Raw genomic sequence first — 22522 nt, 5'->3', positions numbered from 1 at the left:
TGACATCAGAAGAATCAGACCAGTCTTCATTTGGCCAGAACTGATACTATGCACATTATGTCCAACTTAGATCTTGAAATAATCTGATTCATTTACCTGACGTGTTTATAAGCTACAAAGTTACAGGGGAACATTGTAGTTATGGATTTTTAACTGCCTGCACAAAGCAAACACAATGATTCTCACCATCACTCCTTACCTGGACTAGAAAACCTCTTTTAGAAAAGCAAGACAAAAGATTGTCATTAAACCTCTTGAGATCTACAAAAAGCAAAGCCTCTCTCTAGGAACCTCAGAATAACAGTGGAAGACACTTCAAACAACAGGAGGTAAAACAAAAAGCCAGCTACCGTCTGAATTCCAACAGAGGTTCTTTCTTATCAAGTCAGTTTTATTTCCACACCAAAAACACAAGCCCTTTGCCATTCTTCTGTGAAGTAACAAAGAAATGATATGAAAACGCCTCCCTCCTCACTCTTGATCACCAAAGGCAGAAGGCGGCCCTTTGTGAGAGGTTGTGAGCTGAGTACCATGGAACTGGCATCCTGCTCCAGAATAGGACATATGCACTCAGTGACCTTTGCCTCAACCTCTGGGTCTGCACTCCCTCTTACAACCTCGCTGACCCTGTGCTTGCTTTTTTAAAGTGCTTAATCACCATAAACTGCAGCCCAAAACTTCTCCCTGCTCTCAGACACTGGGGAAATGAAAAGGAACTGTATCTGAGGAAAAAACTTTAAAGGCTGACCAGATAAATATGTCAATGTCCACTCACACAAAAGACGGGTACCTTTGGAGGTCCAGTCAAGCCAAGGCCTTACTGGGGATGTCTACAGGAAAAATTACTTTGCGTCTTATGAACATACTTCTGTCTTCTGGGCATCACACAAGATAAGTGCTCAGGACAACCACACCATCACTTGTTTCTTTGCTTGTTTTTTAATGTAGGGCCTCATCAGCCACTCTCCATCCTGTAATTATGATCTTGAGTATTCCTATCTAAAGAAAACAAGAAAGTTCGTCCATCCTTGCTGAACTACATCCTGTTTTTGTACCTGCGCTATTTCTCTGAAACATCATGATGTATATGAATTGTAACAGACCATGCTGATATTACTGTCTTACTCTGGTTTTCCAATTAAGTACACACCAACCTATTAGTAGGTGTCTGGAGCCCATGTTTTCCCCCCATTAGCTAACTGTACTGTCAGGTGAGAAAGCTGAAGTAAGCTTTCTCATCCTTTTCTGAAGCAAGTACTCCAATTCCAGAAAGATTAGACTGGTTTGGAGCAATCTATTCTTGACAAATCCTTAATTGATATTAATGAACACTATTCAAACACTACATAAACTTGGTAATGTGGTTCAAATTCCACAGGAAAAACAAACTGAGGCTTCTATATTCAAACAAGATGATGTTTCTTTACTGTCTAATGTAAGAAAGAAGAAATATACATATTCTGTGAGAAAATCTCCGTAGAGGGCCAAAACCTTCTCCTCTAGTATTTTATATCTTTTTCACAGACTTCGAACTAAGATTCAGTCTGCAGAAGCGTTAGGATTGATTATGATTACCAAATCAAAGGAAAAAACCCCAAACCCTACCAAACTATTCTACCCTCACAAATCCTCCAAAACAGGCCAACAGTTTCATAAATGATAAACCTGTTTTGAGACATCTTATTTCAATAAGATATATATATGATAATACAACATATACATTATTTTTCTGGGCATCTGTTTCCTTGTACACCATAATAAAAACTACCTATAACTACAGGCAAAGTTTGTATTACAGCAGAAATGTGTTACTTAGTTACCTAGACAGAAATTTTATATCAAGATTCTCAGTATCTTTTATGTTCCACACTTTTCCCTAATTTTACTGCATCCCAAACACCTTCTGCTAGGCCATATGAAGAGGTGCATTGGTGGTGTCACGAAAAAAAAAAAAGAGAGTCAGCACGGAGATTTCCCAATGCCTTAAACACACTGCTCAAGGAACAGCAGCACCAGTGAAATTTTACCAGAGTTAACAAAAGCCTGTTGGACAAAACCAGAAAAAACTATTACTTCCTTACTAATCAGCCTAAAAAGAAGACCAGCAGGGGAACTGGGATGGCAGGCAAAGCAAACAGACTTGGCAGTGATCAAACAAAATTCAAACACTTCCTTCACAGGCATGCTTTGTGACACAAAGCATTGACAACTGCCAATGAATAAACCCACTAGAATAACAGTTCTGAGAAGTTATTTCTACCACAATGCAGTTCTTTCTGTTTATTTAATTTAGTAAGGAACAGGAAGTGCAAAAAGCACTCAGGGTCTTATCTTGATCTTCAAACTACTGTTAACTAAAGCATAAAGTTACTAGAGTTTTAATTAATATTGCTAATTTTTCCCCCCTTCTTTTTAATAAAGCTTTTAAAGACCTAAATAACAGACTTAGTTTTCTACTAATACAGACCTCTAACCCTAACGTCTAACCTCCAGTCCACCCCAATCCTGTAATTCTTCTGAATTTTCCATAACTACTTTTCCATACAAACTTGCTAGGCAGATGAGTCCAAATTCTGGGCTATCTCCCTCATGAAGTCTGGAACATACTTGCTATTTACTACCAATCTGATACAGCTATTTTTAAAGCTTCTCAAGTGAGAGTTAACGGGAAACCTCAGCAAAACAACATCCATTGGTAGCAGTAGCTGGCCCGTAAGACATAAAAATAACAACTATACTGCCTCAACAGCCTCCACTAAATTCCTCCCTCGCTCTTCTAAGTATTTACAGGACGGCAAAAGGCAGCTGCACACATCCACGAGTGATGTGGACCCGTATCAGCCTAACATGCACAAGAAATTCACCTAACAGCTTAGAAAATACAGTATTACAAAACTGCCTATATGATTTTAGACCATGTCATATTAACTAATTCAGTTTGCTGCAGGTCTTGATTTTTAGATACTACCATCTGATCTGAAATACTGGCCACTGCCTTAAATGTCCCTGCTGGAGCTGAAATAGCTTGATCAACCCCCAGTTTAAATGCCATTAAAAGATACTGTTGGAGCTGAAGAAACTCATTGCAAGCACTACCACGTTTTCTCTGAAATTCCTGCAGTTTTTACTTAATCCTTCAATATTCTGAAGCCACAGATAAGCTGAATAAGGATATCAAAACAAGACATTGCATTACATTATAAAAAATAATATCTAGCATGTATTACATTTTTCTCTATTATGAATTTCAAAATTAGTACTAGAAGAATTATGTTCAGCTTCCTCTTCATTTCAGCTCACACAGTCCCATCCATTCTCCTGCCACAAGTTCATTAACACTAAGTACACAAACAGAACTTCGTTCCTGGGCAAGAAAAATCTGTTCTTTCTGCAGAGCAGGACCTGCCTACACTGGCAAGAAAAATGCAAAACATACTCATTGCAGTATTTTACCTGTTTTTTAAAAACATTCTTAGCTACCTGTGCTAACTACACGATACTCTCCATCTGTGTCATAGGATCTGCTTGGCAAACCAGTATTTTCTTTTTTCCAGGCAAGGGAATATAAGACTTTATTCACTATTGTATTATACCTTGACAGTCAGCTTTCCCAAATGCTGTAAAACCCAGATGCGATGGGACCAGGCATTGTAGTTGCTTGGATATCTCCCAGCAGCTTCAGAGCAGACATTCATTTCCTCCTGCACTAGTCGGTGAATTCTCTCCACAGGTGCTGCTCCCAAGTTTCCTTTAGTCACGTGACTGGGCAAGGAGTTTTCCTGAATTAATTGTTGCAGCACCCATCGTCTGATTAAACGACGTACAGTGTTAATGGTGAGAGCGCAATTTAAGAGAAAAAATGCAAAAATGCTTTTTCATTTATATAAACCAACCAACCCTTTCCAATATGTCAATTATCCAAACTACGCTGTAAATAGATGATAAGTAAGAAATAGTAGTAAACATAACCATCTGAACTCTTCCCATACTGAAAGCCATGACTTTATGGTCACACTCCAAAATAATTTAGCTCTAGCTGTATTTGTTTGTTTACTCACTGTAAGTGGTCATGGCTACTTAAAGCTACTAAATTTAGGAAACAGCAGACATGAAAAAAATGCAAGAACTGTCTGCATTAGATTTCTAACCAGCTCTCCTTTCAGAAACTCGTATAGCATTAAAATAAAGTACCCAAAATGAGAGCGAAAAAAGCTAGTCGGTAAAAAAAATTAACTGTGCTTTGTATTTTTTACATTAGTCAGTAGTGCACACAGCAAGTCCAATTAGTTTCTGTACATCACCAGCAGGAAGTGCAAAAGATTTACAGTTTCAAGGGCTATAAACATAACCAAAACAAATGTTTTTACTGCTGAATTATACATATTTGAAAGTACTGAGATAAGCACAGATTCATACATGGCTTCTTAATTTTATCATGGACTGAATTCTAGTAGTAATTTAGTAGTATTTTTAGATGAGTATTTTGAGAGGTGTCCTCAATGCTGCAGAAAACGTGCATCTGCAGACCCTACATAAAAGGGCCCTACAAAAGGGAATCACAGATGTGTAGACCTCCATGCAGCAGTCAAGAGAATTGCAATGGATGCATGTGGAATGCTCTGGAAAGCTTGACATCCTCCGGTCCGTGACACAGAGGTCTTTCTGTTTCATACGGGCTCACATCGGTTCCAAAACCAATCAATCGCTACTTTTAGAAAGGTGTCACTCCTAGTTAGAAGAAATCAATCAATAAAATAAAAATAATAAATTCATTTTCTTTAAAATGAGAATTCTATTTTGTAATTCATATGTAAAATTGTGTATGTGTATATACATAAAAAAAGAACCAAACAGATAAGCCAATCACCGTTAAAAACAAATTTGGTAATCCATCCGCTTTCTCTCTCATTTCAAAACATTTATACCATTCTTGTTCACTGGTATTTTTTATTCATACTGTGTCTTTTTCTTAGTTATTAAAAAAAACTATCAGAAGACAATATTATAGATAATTTATAAGAGTGCAATTTCTAAACTGACTGCGTTTCTCAACAGAAATCACATGCAGTAGATTGAAACCAGCGTTCATACACTGTCTTCCAATATAACGTTTGTTTTAACTAAATATGTACAGCCAAATAAATCCTGCTCGTTGCTGTATAACTTAATTTTATGAAATATTGTATTTTTTAAGATTTAATTTTCGCTTTTTAAAAATCTCTTTGATCCAAACATCACTATCTAGTATTTTTTCACTTCAATCAGCAGACTTGCAAGAAATGGTAAATTCTAAAAATGTTTAGGTATGAAAGTTAAATATGTAGAGAGTCATTCCTTTAACAAAAGATAAATATTAATCCATTAACATTCACTTCTAATTAAAACCATAAAAAGACAAATTATTTTGATCTTGAAATTATTTCGTATGAGGATTTTTTATAAAATAAGGAATTCAGATAAATTATATATACAGGACTGTAGGAAAAAAAATACAGAATTTATAATTTTTGTGGCTACAAAAGAAAAAATATAAAATGAAACCTGAGCTATTTTCTAGACTTTTTGCATGGGAGGAAAGAAAGGCAAGCACAACCTCAAAAGATTTAACATGTATTGCTGGTACCTGTTGAATATTATAATAATATTTCAGAGATTTTTAAGAGAACATTTTCTACAATAGATTTGGAGAAAAGAATCCAATTTCTTCTGTGGCTGTATGCATGTTCCTATTACTATTGCAGTTCCTGGAATTACCGTAAATGAACGCAGGATTATTCAGTGACAATTGTGCAATCAATAGATATACTGACTCTATATGCGCAAGATCTATCTGAAACTCCCCAAAACATATAGCAAAAGGCCATATGGCAAAATGTATGACAGGTATTCTGACATCTTTAGTAAGTGTAAGAAAAAAAATTTTTTGATATGTCTTCATTGACTTTTATAATCGCCTCGTTCCTTCATTTTGCACTTCTGCCTGAAATTTGGTATTACGGGGGTAACAGAAAACACTAAATTGATCACTATGCTGATGCAAAACGAAAATTTTTGCACATCTTATTTTCTAACATGTATCAATCATGGTCAGCACATTCAAATACAAGTCAAACATTTGTAGAATCATCCTCAAATATATGTTTCTGTTTTAGGCAAGTATGAGAAAGAACAACAAATTATAACCCTGTTAAAATACTCCTAATTTAAGATTGCATATAAATTATAGACAGAATTGTTTATTATTTCTAAGATGTAAATAAGTATTTAGAACCTACTGTTCTGACTAATTTCATAAAAATGTATTGATCATCATTATATGGATGGCACCAGGTTCAGCACTAGGTACATGCAGAAAATCAGTTTTCCAGTAACAGCTACCATGTAGGTAAGGCTAAACCATGACAAACGGCAAGATTTTTTTCCCATTATTTCTACATACTCCTTTTGCTTCAAAGCAATCAAGCAACATGACTCAGTAGCATGGATATGATGAAAAGCAGTTGAAGAGCAACAAAATTAAAAGCAAACATTGCAGAAATTAATCAGTGTTGTTGCTATGTCAATGCTACTAACAAAGCAATTAACAGAAATTAAGTAAATGCTTACAAGTTAAGAAATGCCTAGGAATATTACATGTATTGCATTCTAGATTAACTTTCAGAATTTTAAGCTCATGCACTCACAAAGAAGAGTTTACCAACAACTCCCTCTCCCAAAAATTCACATGTTATTAGTACAACTGAAGCTTTATGTTTTTGATACAGTATGAATCCCCTAACGGGGTATCAGCTTTACGGTCGTCCTAATGCTGGACATGTAAAACACAAACATTATGAACTGTTTTAGAATGTGTTACATTGAAATCTCTCTTAAGGCTGTCTATAAAAGGATGAGTTGTCCTATGAAAAATACATCATGGGGGGGGAAAAAAAAAAAAAAAAAAAAAATCACACACACCAAGATTTATTTTTTTTTTTTTAAACAAAGTTCAGCAATGGATCTATACTTCACTTGGCTGTGCTACAGGCATTTTATGAGTCATGACTGAGACAGTTAGCTTTGTGCATCCGCAAAATTCTGGAGTTATTTTTTCCAAAAGTGTGCTCTGTTATTTTAATATTTAGTAGTGGTGACTTAATGACATTGCTTAAGTCAGGAATGATAAAAATAAATTTGCCAAGGCAAAAAGACCAGTATTGGACTGGAAAAGAATCCAACTTTGGTTGCAAAGTTTAGCTTTTACAGATTCTTGTCTTTCTGAAGTGCCTGTAGACAAGCAATATAGCAGTAAGTTGGAGGAAGGGGGAAATAAGGTGAAACCCACAATGCTCAAACACTTACTATTGATGGAATCAGAATTCTCGGACTGAGAATTTTAGGTGCTACAAGACATGATAAATCTTTAGGGAAATTTATTAAAATAATTTAGGGAATTTTATTAAAAAAATATGCAGCAAAAAAGGTGCATATGATTTTAGTTCTAAGCGTAAAATATAGGCAGGTATCTTCAAAAGCCAAAGCACAGTATTTTACACTGCCTGGTCCAAAGAATCTGCTATATTTCTAGATGTCCTCCTTCATCTACGGCTCTCCTTAACTCCAGCACAGGAAAAATAACCCTAGGAAAAACATTTAGCTGTGGGGAGGCAATAGAAGGCAAGGGAAACAAACCTATGAATCCATGTTTCTGGACTCTTTGGAAACTTGGTTAACGCCAGTTTTCCAAGATGCAGATCTTTAAGTGGATTTAAAGTGCCAGACAGTATTAATTCTTTCCTACAAAAGATAAAATAAATTTGTATGAATAAAAGTAGTAACCTGAAAACAGAACACAAATCCCAGCAAGAGATAGCATGGCATTTCTTTTGTATCATAATAGAATCTCACTGTCAAACTACAAGAGTTTTAAAAGGTTTTGGTGGATTAACTCATTCCACTCTGCTACATATATGCACACCCTATTGTTCCTTCTAGCTTTCTAACTCCTACTGCCTGTCCCGAGCATGTTTGTAGACATCATCACATCACCAGTTACTCCCAGGACATTTGTCTCCATATCCTATTTGCCAATACAGTATATGGTGGCTTTGAAGTAAAGATACAATAAGTTCCAAAGTTACCATTTGCAGACAGGAAACATGTATTTCCGGGAACCTCCAGAAGTCACAACTGAAAACCAAGAGTGAAAGAAGTAGGAACAACTTTGGCATGGTGGGGCTTTTTTGTTTGTTTTGGGTTACAAGTTGGTTTGGATTTTGTTTGCTGTTTTGTTTTTTTTTTTTAATAATTTATGGTTCACCATAATGATACACATGGCACCAGGTTCAGCAAGAGAAGCAAATGATCAATTTTCTGACAAAAAAAAAAAGGGGTGGAGGGAGGAGCAGGGAGGAAATACCCACTAAAAAAGCTGCTGTCCAGTAAGAAGGTAAAACTCCTTTGCAATCTGCCACAGAACACATAATGTGGTTTTAAGTCCTGAGTCTCACAAACAAATTGACTCATTCCTTTAGTGTGAGCACTTACTGTCATTTTCTGACTGTTTTGGAAGTTTTCAGTAGGAAACTGACTCCACCGGGTACATTGGCTTTGTGTGGCTTTAATTGAACTGCAAACCCACAGCCCAAAGCCACTGGTGAGATGTATACAACCAGACACTAGCCTAGACCCTTCTTTTGCTACTGAACCTACAGTTGAATATATCCTTATGGAAGTCTTGCTCCTGATACCTAGTAAAGTCAGTAGAGAACTGCCTACGGAGATCAGAAACATAGCTACTGGGACCTTTGCTTTTATCTGGATCAAGTTCCATCATGCTTCAGATTGGATGCTTTTAGCAGGTGCTCAACATGAAATCCACATCATACTAGCCGGGAGCGGCAGACTGACCAGACTGTTTGGTGCCAGTGCGTTTACTTTTGCAAAGCAGACCAGAGACAGATTCAGGGAATGTCAACACTGGAGCAGGTAGAATAATTGCCCCATTACTGGAATGCAAATGGTGACATTTTGGTAAAAATCACTTACCATAAGGACAATGAAAAAGCACCCTAGATCAGTCTAACACTGAAAACAAACGCATGTACATATTTAAGAAAAATTTAGATTACCAGGCTACTTACCTCCCAAAAACCTAAACTCTTGGTGAAGAAATTGCTCTTTCTATATTAAAGCGTTAACTGTTAGTAAGCAGGCTCACACAAATTTACTCTTTCACAAAGTTGAGGAACATTACAGACAAGATTCACTTTTATTGCTGTGCTAGAAAAGCTGTGTTTAGCTTCACAGATTTTCAAATGAGAAATCCTCCCATCCACAAGTAAGGGACTTCAATCATGACTATGACTAAAGTATCATATACTGTCAAATAAACCTCTTTCAGGATCTTTCAGCAAACATGCAACTTGGGATATATAATTTCTAGCTCCCTTTTTTGCCATGCAGACCACAGGTAATTTTTTAGCCTTCAAAATTCTAGCTCCCATAAAAGATAACCCGAAATTATTTTAATGCACCTTATGGTTTTGGTGACAGCTTTGAAGTTATTGATATCTGACAGGAAAAAGTTTGACTTTTCAGTGTGTCTTGTTATCTAATGTCTTTTGACTTTTGATCAATTGTATGCACCAGCAAGTATATCAGCAAGAACAAAAACACCTATGACAATTCCTTTACAATCAGTTACGTTTTGGTCATTTTAACTTGGAAGATTTTTCAACCTCTAAAAACACAGGATAACTGAAATTATGATTAACAACTGGAGAGTTCTTGTTGTCCATTCAGTATAAAAGGGACTTCCTAACAAGTTCTAGGAAGCGACATACGTCTCCCATTCTTTAGCATGCCTTCCTCCACCATACAATTAGCCCTTGCTCAGCGCTCATGGTTTATGTTATAGTCCCTGCCCTTCCGTAGCTTCCCAGTCACTTCTAAATAAAATTAATAAATAAGAGACAAACCTACGCAGGCATATTACAATTCTTTAAAATAGCTCAAAAGTCAAGACAGATTATCTATCTGTTCCTAGCAGGTAACACATTTGGAGTTTTATGTTGTCCTGTGCTTCATTAACCAGATACAGCCCTCTATGATGGTTAGCTGAGCTGAAATGCTCATTAGTCTTCCACGCCACCACTCCAGTCTTCTTGCTCTGCAAGTCCTGTCTCCTTTTCAAGGAAGAGATTTCCTTTTCCCACTCTCAAACCACCCTCTTTCTGTACCTTCAAATTCAGTGCTTCTGAGTCAACGACTATCTCTGAAGCTCTCAGCAGAGAATTCAACATAGGAAAAAGGGATTGTCCCAGCAAGAGAGTCATTAAATTCTTCAGGGAACACTATGTGCAGGGCTGCTATTCAGTAAATAACCATTACACTTTTATTTTTTAGTCTACTTATTGTCTATGATGCTTTTGTCCCTTAAAATAAAGCAGTGAATTTCTATGTGGAGAATACAAGATGAATCTGGTGCAACAAACAACCTCCAAGCAAGACGAAAATGATCACCCCATGGCAGACCCACCATGTTCTGAAAGCAGAGTGCAAGTCCCGCACAATTAGTTCCCAGCTTATACTAGCTCAGGATAAGGATTTACTTCCAGCATCTGTCCAGAACACAATCTGTCCTCTACTCTGGGACTGTATATGCCACACATCTGGCTAGCTTGACCTGTAATTTACTGAAGTGAGAATTTCACAGAACAGAAGCTGAAACGTGCCAATTAAGTGCCTACCCTTCAAAAGGGCCAACTCCCAGCAGCAGCCTAAAACAATGTAGAGTCCAATTCAGCAAAATAGTCCCTTGGCTAGAGCAGGCTTGGTGGTAGACTCCACAGCTATTGACTGGCTGGTATAACAACAGCTTCTCTCTGAATGTTAAGCGGAGCTTCAAAGACAGACCACCAGCCAGGCCACTGACCAAGAATTTGGGGAGCAAGGCTGCCTTCTGTAGTAATTTGCATACTTTGGTAAACCATAAGAGTCATAAAAGAGAAAAAACAATCCTCAACCATATTCCTTAACATTTTTAATTCCATTTACAACTTGGAACTACTCCTCTCATGTACATAAGAGCAAACTCTTTCAGCTGTTAGGCAGAAAAAAAGCCAGACTGATAAGCATGGATGCATTTGCATTAAAAAAAGAAATTCCACAAAACCTAACAAAAACCTGAATTCAGTTTTAAGTACCACAAGATTACATTACTGTAGTAGCTCTAGTACTTATACATACTCCTAATTCCATTTTATCACTTGAAAGCTATTCAACCTATACATTTTCATGACAGTAAGCCCTTCACTATCACTTTCATCCCCCCTTCTTAGACCTGAGATGCTAGAAAGATACAGATCACAGAACTACACCAGCAGTGAAAGCAGAAAGAAAAAAAAAAAAGGCTGAATTTGCTGTATCTAGGGCTGACAGCTACCTGCAGCTGTCATCTTTCTAGGGCATTTTGTTAATTTTTCCTACTGCAACAGTGCATCTTAACTACAAAAGTCGTATTTTTAATGAGACCTCTCCTAGACACTACCATATAGTTTTCTGACAGTCCTCCAGCCCTTCTAGAACTATTCCTTTAAGACTATCTCCAGTCTTACCTAAGCAGCAGAAAGAAAATATTCCCCCACCTCTGAGATTTACACAAAAATTTTCAGATTACAGGGTTGTAATGAACTGTTGCCTCTGGGCAAGGAGGTAAATTCCTGCTCCTCCTCCATAATGACTCCTGGACAGGTGCTGCAGTATGACCAATGGTGAAGCTAGGCTAATCCCAACAGGTACAAGAAAGGAGCAGGGAGGGGAAGAATGCGTCTGGAATAAGAGATATCCGCCTTCCTCCCCTCTTCTTGCAGTTTATCTATTAAGGGCTATTCTAGATTTGATGAGCTGCGCTGGTAATGGCAGCAAGTTGAACTGTTATCTCAAAAGGACTCAGGTTTAATATTCAAAGAGGGGTAAAATGAAAACTGTGAAGACAGACAGCAAACATCAGTTGGGCACTATGTTATTCAGCAAAAAGGATATGCCCATTTAAAGGTTACAATTGGCCTTCCTTAACTGACAGAAAAGGAGTGACAGTTCAATAGGACTTGCATCCCCCAAAAATGTGGGTCAAACACGTGCCTTCACATGCAGCAGTGTAATCTTTAGCCTGCACGACAAAAAAAAAAAAAAAAAAAGGTAGTCTGAAACTATCTGCAGGGCATGCAGGATAGAAGAGATTTTTAACATTCCTTCAGCACTCCTTAGATGAAAAGCTCTTGCAGTGTCACTAATTATCACTTAAAACAAAGCTTATAGCTGACTCACACATAAGGCCCAGGTCTTTCTGATGTCATTCGCTGAGTGCAACATACCTCACATTCCAAGCAGTGGTGAAGTCGGGGTTCAGCAGCAGCAGGGTACATGTGATATCTATCAGCTCTAGAAAGATGAATCAAGAGACACAAAGATTAGTAATGATTTGCACACAGCAGCTTGCTCTCTTCACTCCCTCACTTCATCTCCTTCCTCAAAGCCTCTCCTCCAGACGCTGCTGTACCTATGGACACCCACCTCTGCAAATCGCTGCTCCATCTCATTCCAGAAGAAATGCTAACTTAATTTAAAAGGGAGCAAAATAATGGACTTCTGTCGCACTAACAACTTAGATGTAAGAAGTTTGCAGCTGACCTCTACCTGTACTGCTATAATCAAACGCACAGTATGCCCTCAGCAAGGGACAGCCATTACATAGAATCCTTGAGTATTTAGTGATTTAAATTGCAGACACACTGTATATATCATACACAAAAAATTCTTCAAAGAAAATCCAACAGTTTTAAAATAAGATAGTACCATTAAAAATATATCCTACTATTTCAGTTCAAGTCTGAGCTGCAGATGGCTGCCATACACTACACTGTTACAAAAAATACACATACTATAAAAAAACTGTAGCTAGGAAAATGAAACACCATAACCATGAATTAGGACCACAAAATAATTCAGCAATCTAGCTGCACAGAAAACACTTTAAATACATTCTGAAGTGATAGCCTTGCTTCAGACTGAGGTTTTAAGACTGATTCACTAAAAAAAGAACAAATGGAACATTTGTTTGCATCCCTGCATTTAAGCACTGCACAGACTGTAGATTTATGTATGACACTTATTTTTAACAATGTCGTAAAAACAACACTGAGATATATGGTTGCTGAGAACAGAAGAGTAATTTCATTGTAACCTAGTCTTTCCCTTTCCACTGCACTGCACCAGTCCAGCAGTTTGAGTCCCACCACGGTATCAGTGGGGATCCATGAAGCATCTCCAGTTAAGCTTGAGATACTAAGGACTGTGTCCTGGTTCCGGCGGGGATAGGGTTAATTTTTCCTGGTATTCCATGCCATGTGAGCCATGCCCACCCTGAGCTGCCGGGGCAGGGAGTTGCCACTTGGAGCGGGCTGGGGCATCCCAGGTCCAGTTGGTGAGCCGCAGGGAGAGCGGCAGTTCCGTAATTGTGTTTGTATATTCCTCTGTCCGTGTTATTGTTGTTGTTTGCTTGTTCCCTTTGCTGTTCTGTTAAACTGCCTTTGTCTCAACCCAAGAGTTTTGCTTTTTTCTTCTGATTCTTCCCGTATTGGGCAGGCCCGAGCGAGGTTCTTTGTTGCCATCTGAGGCCAAACCATGACAACTGTCCCTGTGTTGGCTCTCTCAACCTCTGCTCTCATGAGACGTGGCATCAGATCAGTTAAACAGTCTTGCAATAACAATTCTTAAATTTACGTGGTAATTTTACAATTGAGTAAAAAGAAGAAACTTGCTTCAAAACTGAAGGTGACTATTCAGGCTTTTACTGCCAAGAAAGTTTGGCTAAAGGGTGGTGAGGCACTGGCCCAGGTTGCCCAGGGAAGTTGTGGATGCCCCATCCCTGGAGGTGTTCAAGGCCAGGCTGGATGGGGCTTTGAGCAGCCTGGTCTAGTGGGAGGTGTCCCTGCCCATGGCAGGGGGGTTGGAACTAGGTGATCCTTAAGGTCCCTTCCAACCCGAACCATTCTGTGATTCTGTAAATTCGCACCTAATCACCCCACGCTTAACATACTAAATAGATTGTATTCCAGGTGATTTCCATCAAATAAGAGACACTTCATTACTTTCTAAGGAAAAAAGGGAAAAGGAAAAAGGTTTCTCATGGAACTAGGTCTCTGGTTAGTGCAGCTAATATGACTGTAAAATTAAATTTTAAAAAGACACTGATGAAATGCAACAATAATGGAGCATAGTAATTCAAAATGAAAAGGAACGTGGCTTCATGTATCTTTGAACCAAGCCTTTGAGAGAAGTTAATATTTAAGTGGATCAAAAAGTGGAATACCTTTACGTATCACTGTATGACTGCTCGTTCATTTATGTCCCACAAAGTAATTTTGTGTTTCCCATGATGTTCCCACTTATGAGGAACATGTTAAGCCATTGTATAAGGCTGGGGAGGGGGGAAATGCTTCAGTGTACTCTGTCAATTTTGCACTAAGTTTTATGGTGATATTTTAAAAGTAATCTCAAGGAACTGACTTAAGTTTCTATTTTCATGGGGTTTAGTTGAGATGCTTTTTTCCTTTAATGAAAGATTTCCTTTTAAGCTCCTCTTTGTTGCCAGGGAATGAATATTTCTCATATGTGCAAAGCTTCTTCCTAATTTGCTGCCTAAATGTATAAAGCTTTTCCTTTGACTTCCCCAGCCCCTGAACCAGCAACATACTTTAACCTATTTAATTTTAGACAGATAAATTGCCCAATTGAAATATCCAGGATTACACAGATGGATAAAATTAAACACCTACTAAGTGTTTTGCTGGCTACTGTTTCAATTTTACACTCAAAAACTTCAGTGGCAACATTTAACAAAACATCAGTAATAAGGAGCTATAGTTAAAATTGTGAGCTGTCATTGTTTCACGTAGGTTTTCCATTTTATCTTCTCAAAATATTAGTAGTTTTTCTATAGTTTTAAAACTCTCAATTTTACATATCATGAATATACATAATAAAATGCTCTGATTATTCTGCTATTATTACCTCGTGTCATAAACAATACACACCAATTGCCTTTCAAAATGTAATAGGCCAAGAACTAATAATAACTCTTCCAAGGTAACATAAATCTTTACATCAAATTCACAGTACTCGCTACATGGCAACTGAGAGTTTCTTCAGAGGAAAAAAAAAAAATATCAGGAAGTATTAGCTCTGTTGCTAACACAAACTAAGGCTAAATACCTTTATTCAGTTAATTGCATTTTTACCCCACCCGGCCAACTTTCTCTCCAACTGGTGATTATTTACAAAATCAAACAAACAACAACCCCTCCCCCTCAAATGCAAAAAAACCCAAACGCAAAAACCTCTAATACTAGCTTCTCACCCAGACCAAAGTCACATATATTTTCAAACTTGCTTTAAGTTATATTTCATCTAGACTGCCAGCAAATAGCTAGCTAAGTATAATTTTTGAAACTTATTACAAAGAGTTCAGAGGACCAAATCTAGTTTGATTGACACTTCCCATGGCAAACTTCATTTTCAGCTGCTTATCACTTTGCCAGGAAGTCAGTGGGCTGCATCTAAAGGCTCCAATGCTCAGCCGCGGTAAGTATCAATCCACCGCGGTAAGTATCAATCCAACAGAACTGTGCAATAAAGGAGATCTGTCTGCAGGACTTTTTCATCTGTTACAGGAGAGAAAGGTGTTTGCTATAAGACAGAAAGGTAAATGAAACTGCAGTACAGGATAAGAAGAAAAGCAGAGACACGGGAAAATGCTGCAACAAAGAACAGGATTAGAGGCAGTTCTGAAGTAAGTCACAAAAGATCCTGAATTTTTCAGTGTTGGATTTTGTAAATACAATAAGGTTTTTAGTAATTACTAGGTACTACCACTGTATATGCTATAGTAAAGCAAAATCTTGTTACGGCCTAGTTCAGTCTTTTGAATATTTTTTTAGAAATGGTTTTCATAGTCTACATAACTCCTCTTAAAAGAGTACAGTTTGTTTATCCTCTTAAGTCATGATTTCCAGTTAACATGATTATTCTGGTAATATCAGAGGTCTGGAACAGCACCAAACCAAGCCTAACTTAAACAGAATCTTGTCTGCCATTTTGTCCATTTTCCCATTACAGAGGCATTCTAAACATCATCAAAAGAAAGAAGAAGACAAAAGGAAAACCTCAAAGGAATACCCGTTCTTTCATGTCGATGTTGTTTGATGCTTTGTGCAACAACAGAATAGAACAGAATCATTTAGGTTGGAAAAGACCCTTGAGATTGTCAAGTCCAACCGTAAACCTGTAATGCAGAAGTCTGGCACTGGGCACAAACGCTGCTCATATAAATGCTCTCAGCTCAATGAGATCAACGTTATAAGCAAACCCTAAGTCTGAGCATGTTTCCTCCATTCAGGTCTGCAATAACAGGTACACCAGCACTGGCGAAACACTCTGCTTCAGGTCTGTAGCTGCAGCATAAGCATGTGCTCCGTCATTTTCTCAAAGAAGGGCTGTGATTAATATTTACATATTGACCAGTAACAGATGAGGATTTCATTAAGTGTGGATTCTGAGGCAGAGATGTCAAATGACACAATTTTAGTAACCTCTGAGCCACTTATCAATAGAAAGCCTTATGACAGATCTGGCACACAGTGACAGTAGTTGCCAGTTACCTCCCTCTGTGTCAGTAACAAAACCCAATGTATTTCATTTACAATTTAAAAGTACTTTCTGCTAGATACATTTTAAGCAAACTATAGCATCAGATGAGCTCACAACATACATTTCTTTTTATACATGAAAGTCTCCCCTGCTGCAAAAGGACAAATATAACAATGCATTTTTAGCTCATTTTCTTTTTAAATATGGCTGTATCCAGGTTTTTATTTTCATAAGTGTACCACACTAAGATGCGCTTTTCAGAAGAATGTTGTAAAAGTAGAAACACAGATTTATGGAGAGTAAGGATATTCTGGGAGTATGCACAGCAGTACTTTGCATACAAAGAGAAGAAGTTTGTAGCAATTTCAGAAAACCATCTTGTGATAACAGAAACAATATGCACGCATAAATTAAAAAGATGTTTTGGAGAAAGGATAAAAACATATTGTAAAATTAGGATTTCTAAACTGGAACAATAGCAAGAAGAGAAGCAGTCATGATTATGGATTTCAAGACACCATCTTATTCAAGTAACCAAAAGAAAACATAACTAAATTAAACATCTGTCACAGTAAGCTTTACTTGACTATACAGCACTTCCGTCTTCCAGGATCATGCCAGAAAAACATCAAACACATCTGAAAGCAGACACTTGAATCACCACCCTGTTTCTCTCCTCTGTTCTATTTAAAATGGCTCACAGTAACTTGAACAAGACAAAAGAGATAACAAGACTACATTTGCAATCACTGTTCATTGCAAGCACCAACAGAATATGCAATTGAGTTTTGTAGCAGCAATAAACAAATGTATCCCTTCACTACATTCAGAAGAAAACAACTACCTTGCCAAATTCCAGCATGCACTTCTGTCTACAACAAGGGATTTGGAGGAAAATCCTTGAGGATATTTCAAACATACAGAAAACCTAACACCTCTGGATAGAGTATGCCTACTTACACCGCACTAGAGAGATTTCCACCTTCATTTCCTCCACCACTGCAGTTCAGTTTCTGCTACAAACGTGAAACTCAATTATGGTAAAACATACCAAAGCTGTACCTTGCTTTACAAACAGGTTATTAACATAGTGAGGTCCTGATAAGTTTCACAGCAGTGACACAAAACCTCAATAGATGTGAAAACGTTGTAGATCACCTCTTTTCACATGTTTTACAGTGATTTTTGTAATTGAAGAAACAAAGGATAATGGAGTTTCATTTTCAAAAGAAGAAACCCAAACAAGTTTCAACAAAGGCAGTCACCTAAACTTCATGCCACTCCAGTATGATCTTCGTTTTGAGAGGAAGGTTTCTGTGAGGCTTCGTCTGGGAGGGAAGCAGAGACACCCTCCAAGCAGTCGGCGCACTGTGCCATCCTGCAGGTATGGGCATGTGCCACAGTGTCACCACAAAGCGCTTGGACCTGTGTGCGTAGAGCAGGATGCCACCACATTAGCACCCTGCTGCCCTTTAGCTAACAGCTATCAGTGGTCTCCAGCCTCCCAGTGCAAGACTGACACAGATCTCAGTGGTTTGTATTTTGGCTTGAAACAGCAAGTTTTTGTCCGCGTGTCAATTTCTAGGGGAGGACTTCTCTGTAACATTTGAGACTGAAATGAAAAGTCTCCCTGCAGAAGATCTGCAGCATAATCAAAATACACCTCACAAACTCCCACGTCAGACCTGCAAAAAACACTGCAATGAGAACCACTGGTCTTGCTAAGGCTCCCTGTGCTAACAAGTTCAGCTCTTTAAATCGTAAAATTTGTTTCCAGCTACATGTCAGAGTCAACATTATTTATATTCCTTACACTAAAGCTCTTTTTATTGAATTGTATAATTGTCTGCATTATAAATTCTGAACTAGAAACCAGTGATTGTGATCTGATCACAATCAGAACTGAATGCATCAGCAGCGACTTGGTGGCAACTATGAAAAACATGCAGGGCTTACCAGGTCCATCCATAAACAATGGAAACCAAGTAAGAAATGTAAGCTACTTATGTTAGAAATATACATCCCCTGGGAATAGAAGTCTTTTAAAGATGTCTGTAATGAGAAAGAATATTTAAGAAAATAAATGATGTGAAAATAAAAAATAAAGGACAATATAAAATTTATGAGGTGCACAAAACACTTTTCTTAGGTAATCACATAATGACATGACATCAATCCTCTGTTGTGGGGTGGGGGAAAACAAAAAAATGTTAGACAAGTAAAATGCAGACAATCACCAGGTCATTCATACACAACAATACATGAAAACAACACTTCAACTTTCTTAAGCTACTCATTTGAATGAAGAATTAACTCCAAGTATCAAGCCAGTACTTGATACACCACCCAAGGTACACAAACAACAGTGGAGACTATATGTTACCAGTAGAATGGGTTCCTTGATGTCATGATCTGGTTTGCAAAGAGGTAAAAAGTTCCTGTGTATGGCCACCCCACATCCACTAGAAGGCAAGCACTTTCATGCTTACCTTATGAACCTTCTCTGCCATTTAATGCTACTCTTTTGAAAATGCTTGTGTTCTCTATCCGTTTGTTTGTAATAAGGAATTAAAGTCTGCTTAATAACTCTAGAACTTGCCCTCAGGGAAAAAAAATCTAGGCAACATTTAATTGCCTTAAGAATGCTCCCTTGCCAAGATTCACTGAAGACCTTGGTCTTCTTTCTCCATATCATCCCTGAATGCAAAAGAAGCTCAAATGCACATTTATAATAGACTCATCTAACACCATCTGACCGTCCTTTGCCCTCTGCTTTAATGAGGGGAAGTGCACAGCTGGCTTCATCCACTTAAGGTGAAACAGCCTACAGTAATAAAACATTAAAGAGGAGAAAAGCAAATGGCAGTTATATCAAGAAAAAGATGTTACTAGCTCTTTTCCAGATCTTTACTGAACTACTCTCAAAACCTATCTGTTCAAGACAGTACAGCATGTTAGTTATGTGATGATTAGATGCTAGGGTCTGCATCAGATGTCTGCCAGCATCCCACTATTTATATTTAAAACATAATTATTTAACTCAATAGTTCATCAAGCAACCAGAAAGAATACCTTTGATATACCAGGAGGGGAAGATAATCCAAGACACTAATTTTAAAGCACAATGGACACAGACATTATGCATTAGGTTAGTTTCACACACACAGAAAAAAATTACAATATGGTAAGGGCCCCAAACTGAAACCCAGGTGTATGTGAGATACTAAAGACCTGAATTCTGTGAGTGGTGACTGGGTGTTCTTCAAAAGAAAACATATCCCTCCTTCTCGGACACACAAATGTTAAAAATGCCGTAGCAGATAGAAAAGAAAGAAACTCACAAAAAGAACAAACACACACCAGAAATAAGACACTGAAATAAGCCTAGAGTAAAACATTTTTTTGTGCTGACTGCTATTCAGATGTGAGCTGGAACCATGAACAAAAATCCAAATAGTTTCTTAGACTACAGTTACCCTCTTTCATTCTTACTCTGAACAGAAAAGGACACTTTGTAAGCAGTCAAATATCTCCCATGCCACACCCTTTTATAAGTTTTTTTAAAAAATTCAAAATAGACAACATATACCAAACTATTTTTCATGCAAGTAAAACAAACTGAAAACAAAACTAAAATGATGAAAAAGGAAATAAATGATTTCGCTTACCCCTACATCTGAAAAACACTGCACTTGTTTCTTCCTTTATATCCATAATCACTACAGTTTTCCTTCTGACTCAGGAAAGCAGGACAAAATCCCTTTTGTAAAGATTAACACCACTTCCCTAAACCACTCATGGGAATAAGTCATCTCCCTCTAATCCTTTCAGCTTGGGCAAGAGAGAAAGGATTTACATTTTCTATCTACAAACTTGTCTGGGTTGCCAAGATGCACAACCAAAAGCCTGCCCTCCCCTTCAGTAACACTCAGTTCTTTCAGAACAGGTTAAACTGGCCTTTAAGAAGGGCCAGTGTAGTGTCAAAAAATGTAAGTGATCTGAACAAGGAGATTGAGGGCACCCTCAGTAAGTTTGCAGATGACACCCAATTGGGTGGGAGTGTTGATGTGCTTGCGGGTAGGAAAGCTCTATAGAGGGATCTGGACAGGCTGGGTCAATGGGCTGAGGCCAACTGTATGAGGTTCAACAAGGCCAAGTGCCGGGTCCTGCACCTGGGTCACAACAACCCCATGGAATGCCACAGGCTTGGGGAGGAGTGGCTGGAGAGCTGCCTGGAGGGAAAGGACCTGGGGATACTGGTCGATAGCTGGCTGAATATGAGCCAGCAGTGTGCCCAGGTGGCCAAGACGACCAATAGCATCCTACCTTATATCAGAAACAATGTGGCCAGCAGGACTAGGGAAGTGACTGTCCCCCTGTACTCATCACTGGTGAGTTCACCCCTCAAGTACTGTGTTCAGTTTTGGGCCCCTCACTACAAGAAAGACATTGAGGTACCGGACCACGTCCAAAGAGGAGCAACAAAGCTGGTGAAGGGTATAGAAAGCAAGTCTTATGAGGAGCAGCTGAGGGAACTGGGGCTGTTTAGTCTAGAGAAAAGGAGGCTGAGGGTAGACCTTATCACTCTCTACAACTACCTGAAAGGAGGCTGTAGTGAGGTGGGGATCAGTCTCTTCTCCCAAGTAACAAGTGATAGGATGAGAGGAAATGGCCTCAAGTTACAACAGGGGAGGTTTTGGTTGGATATTACAAAAAATTTCTTCCTCAAAAGGGTTATCAACCATTGGAACAGGCTGCCCAGGGAAGCGGTTGAGTGACCATCCCCAAAGGTGTTCAAAAGACATGTAGACATGGTGCTTAGGGACATGGTTTGGTAGTGGACTCCATAGTGTTAGGTTTATGGTTGGACTCAATGATCTTAAGCGTCTTGATTCTATGATTAATAAACCTAAATGATTCTATGATTAATAAAAAATGTGCATTAAGAATCACATAAGATACTATTATCCAACTGGGTAACTTACCATCTTTGTTCAGCCATTGTTTTCTTTGTCTGTAGAGGAGAAGTTTATTGTGGACATATGGCAAAAGAAACTTTACACACCAGCTCTCCACACCAAGCTTATTTTCCACCAGGACAATAGGGCTTCGGTTATATCTGGCTTCAGGGCAGGGTATTAATCCAATTTCGTCTCTTAAAAAAGAGAAAGAAATATAATTAAACTTACTTCCAGTAGATGCCAGTTATTTTTCTTAGAGCAGACTGGCAATGCTTCCCACCCAGTCAGTCCATGATCTTTTTCCCTGTCTTTACCGATATCCGTACTCATTATCCTCAATTCATCTTCTTGATTCTTGATGAACTGCAGGTATGATAAAAAGTATTTTCAGAAAGCCATCCTCTGCGAAACCAATGCAGTGTATTAACTTGGCAAATAAATGATTCAAACATATTTTAAGACATGAATAAAGATTTAAGTTGAGCAAAAAAAGTAAATGCATTTTACCCTTGTACAATTTATTCAGACACAATATAAAAGCCAGTTGTGGTTTTTGACTTATGAGTCGCTACAAAAATTTTGTATTAGTTCTTCAATGCTGTATTTGTAGAAAACCAGAAATATTTTAAGACTTGCTGAAGACTCTGGAAGTAATAGCCGTGATTAGGTGAGCCAGCATGAATTCGCAATCCTTTAAATGTTCTCTAGGAAGATTAATTTTGGTGATTCTGTCTCTTCTCACCTTAAGATAAATGGAAAAGTCTTATTAGATTTTTCCCAAAGATCCTAAATAAGGAAGGTCGCTTTTTTGTATTTTTAGTTTTATCACCTAAGTAGTTTAACCCAGCTGAATTAACACAAGTACCCCTTGC

General features: G+C 38.1%; 1 protein-coding gene across 1 annotated transcript in view; it reads right to left on the bottom strand.

The window, feature by feature from the left end:
• Window positions 1-22522, bottom strand: part of PTAR1 (protein prenyltransferase alpha subunit repeat containing 1) — a 34579-nt gene that overhangs the window by 5821 nt on the left and 6236 nt on the right. Inside the window, exons 2-5 of the mRNA XM_054184681.1 lie at window positions 21675-21844; window positions 12357-12423; window positions 7672-7776; window positions 3594-3807 (exon numbers count right to left, since the gene is read on the bottom strand). Of these exons, the coding sequence (XP_054040656.1) occupies window positions 3594-3807; window positions 7672-7776; window positions 12357-12423; window positions 21675-21844 (556 nt within the window). The remainder of the gene's footprint in view (window positions 1-3593; window positions 3808-7671; window positions 7777-12356; window positions 12424-21674; window positions 21845-22522) is intronic.

Source organism: Rissa tridactyla, chromosome Z (assembly GCF_028500815.1).
Source record: "Rissa tridactyla isolate bRisTri1 chromosome Z, bRisTri1.patW.cur.20221130, whole genome shotgun sequence".
In the NCBI taxonomy this organism is placed as follows: Eukaryota; Metazoa; Chordata; class Aves; order Charadriiformes; family Laridae; genus Rissa; species Rissa tridactyla.
Note: the sequence above shows the minus strand (reverse complement) of the source record. Positions and strands in the feature narration are given on the sequence as shown.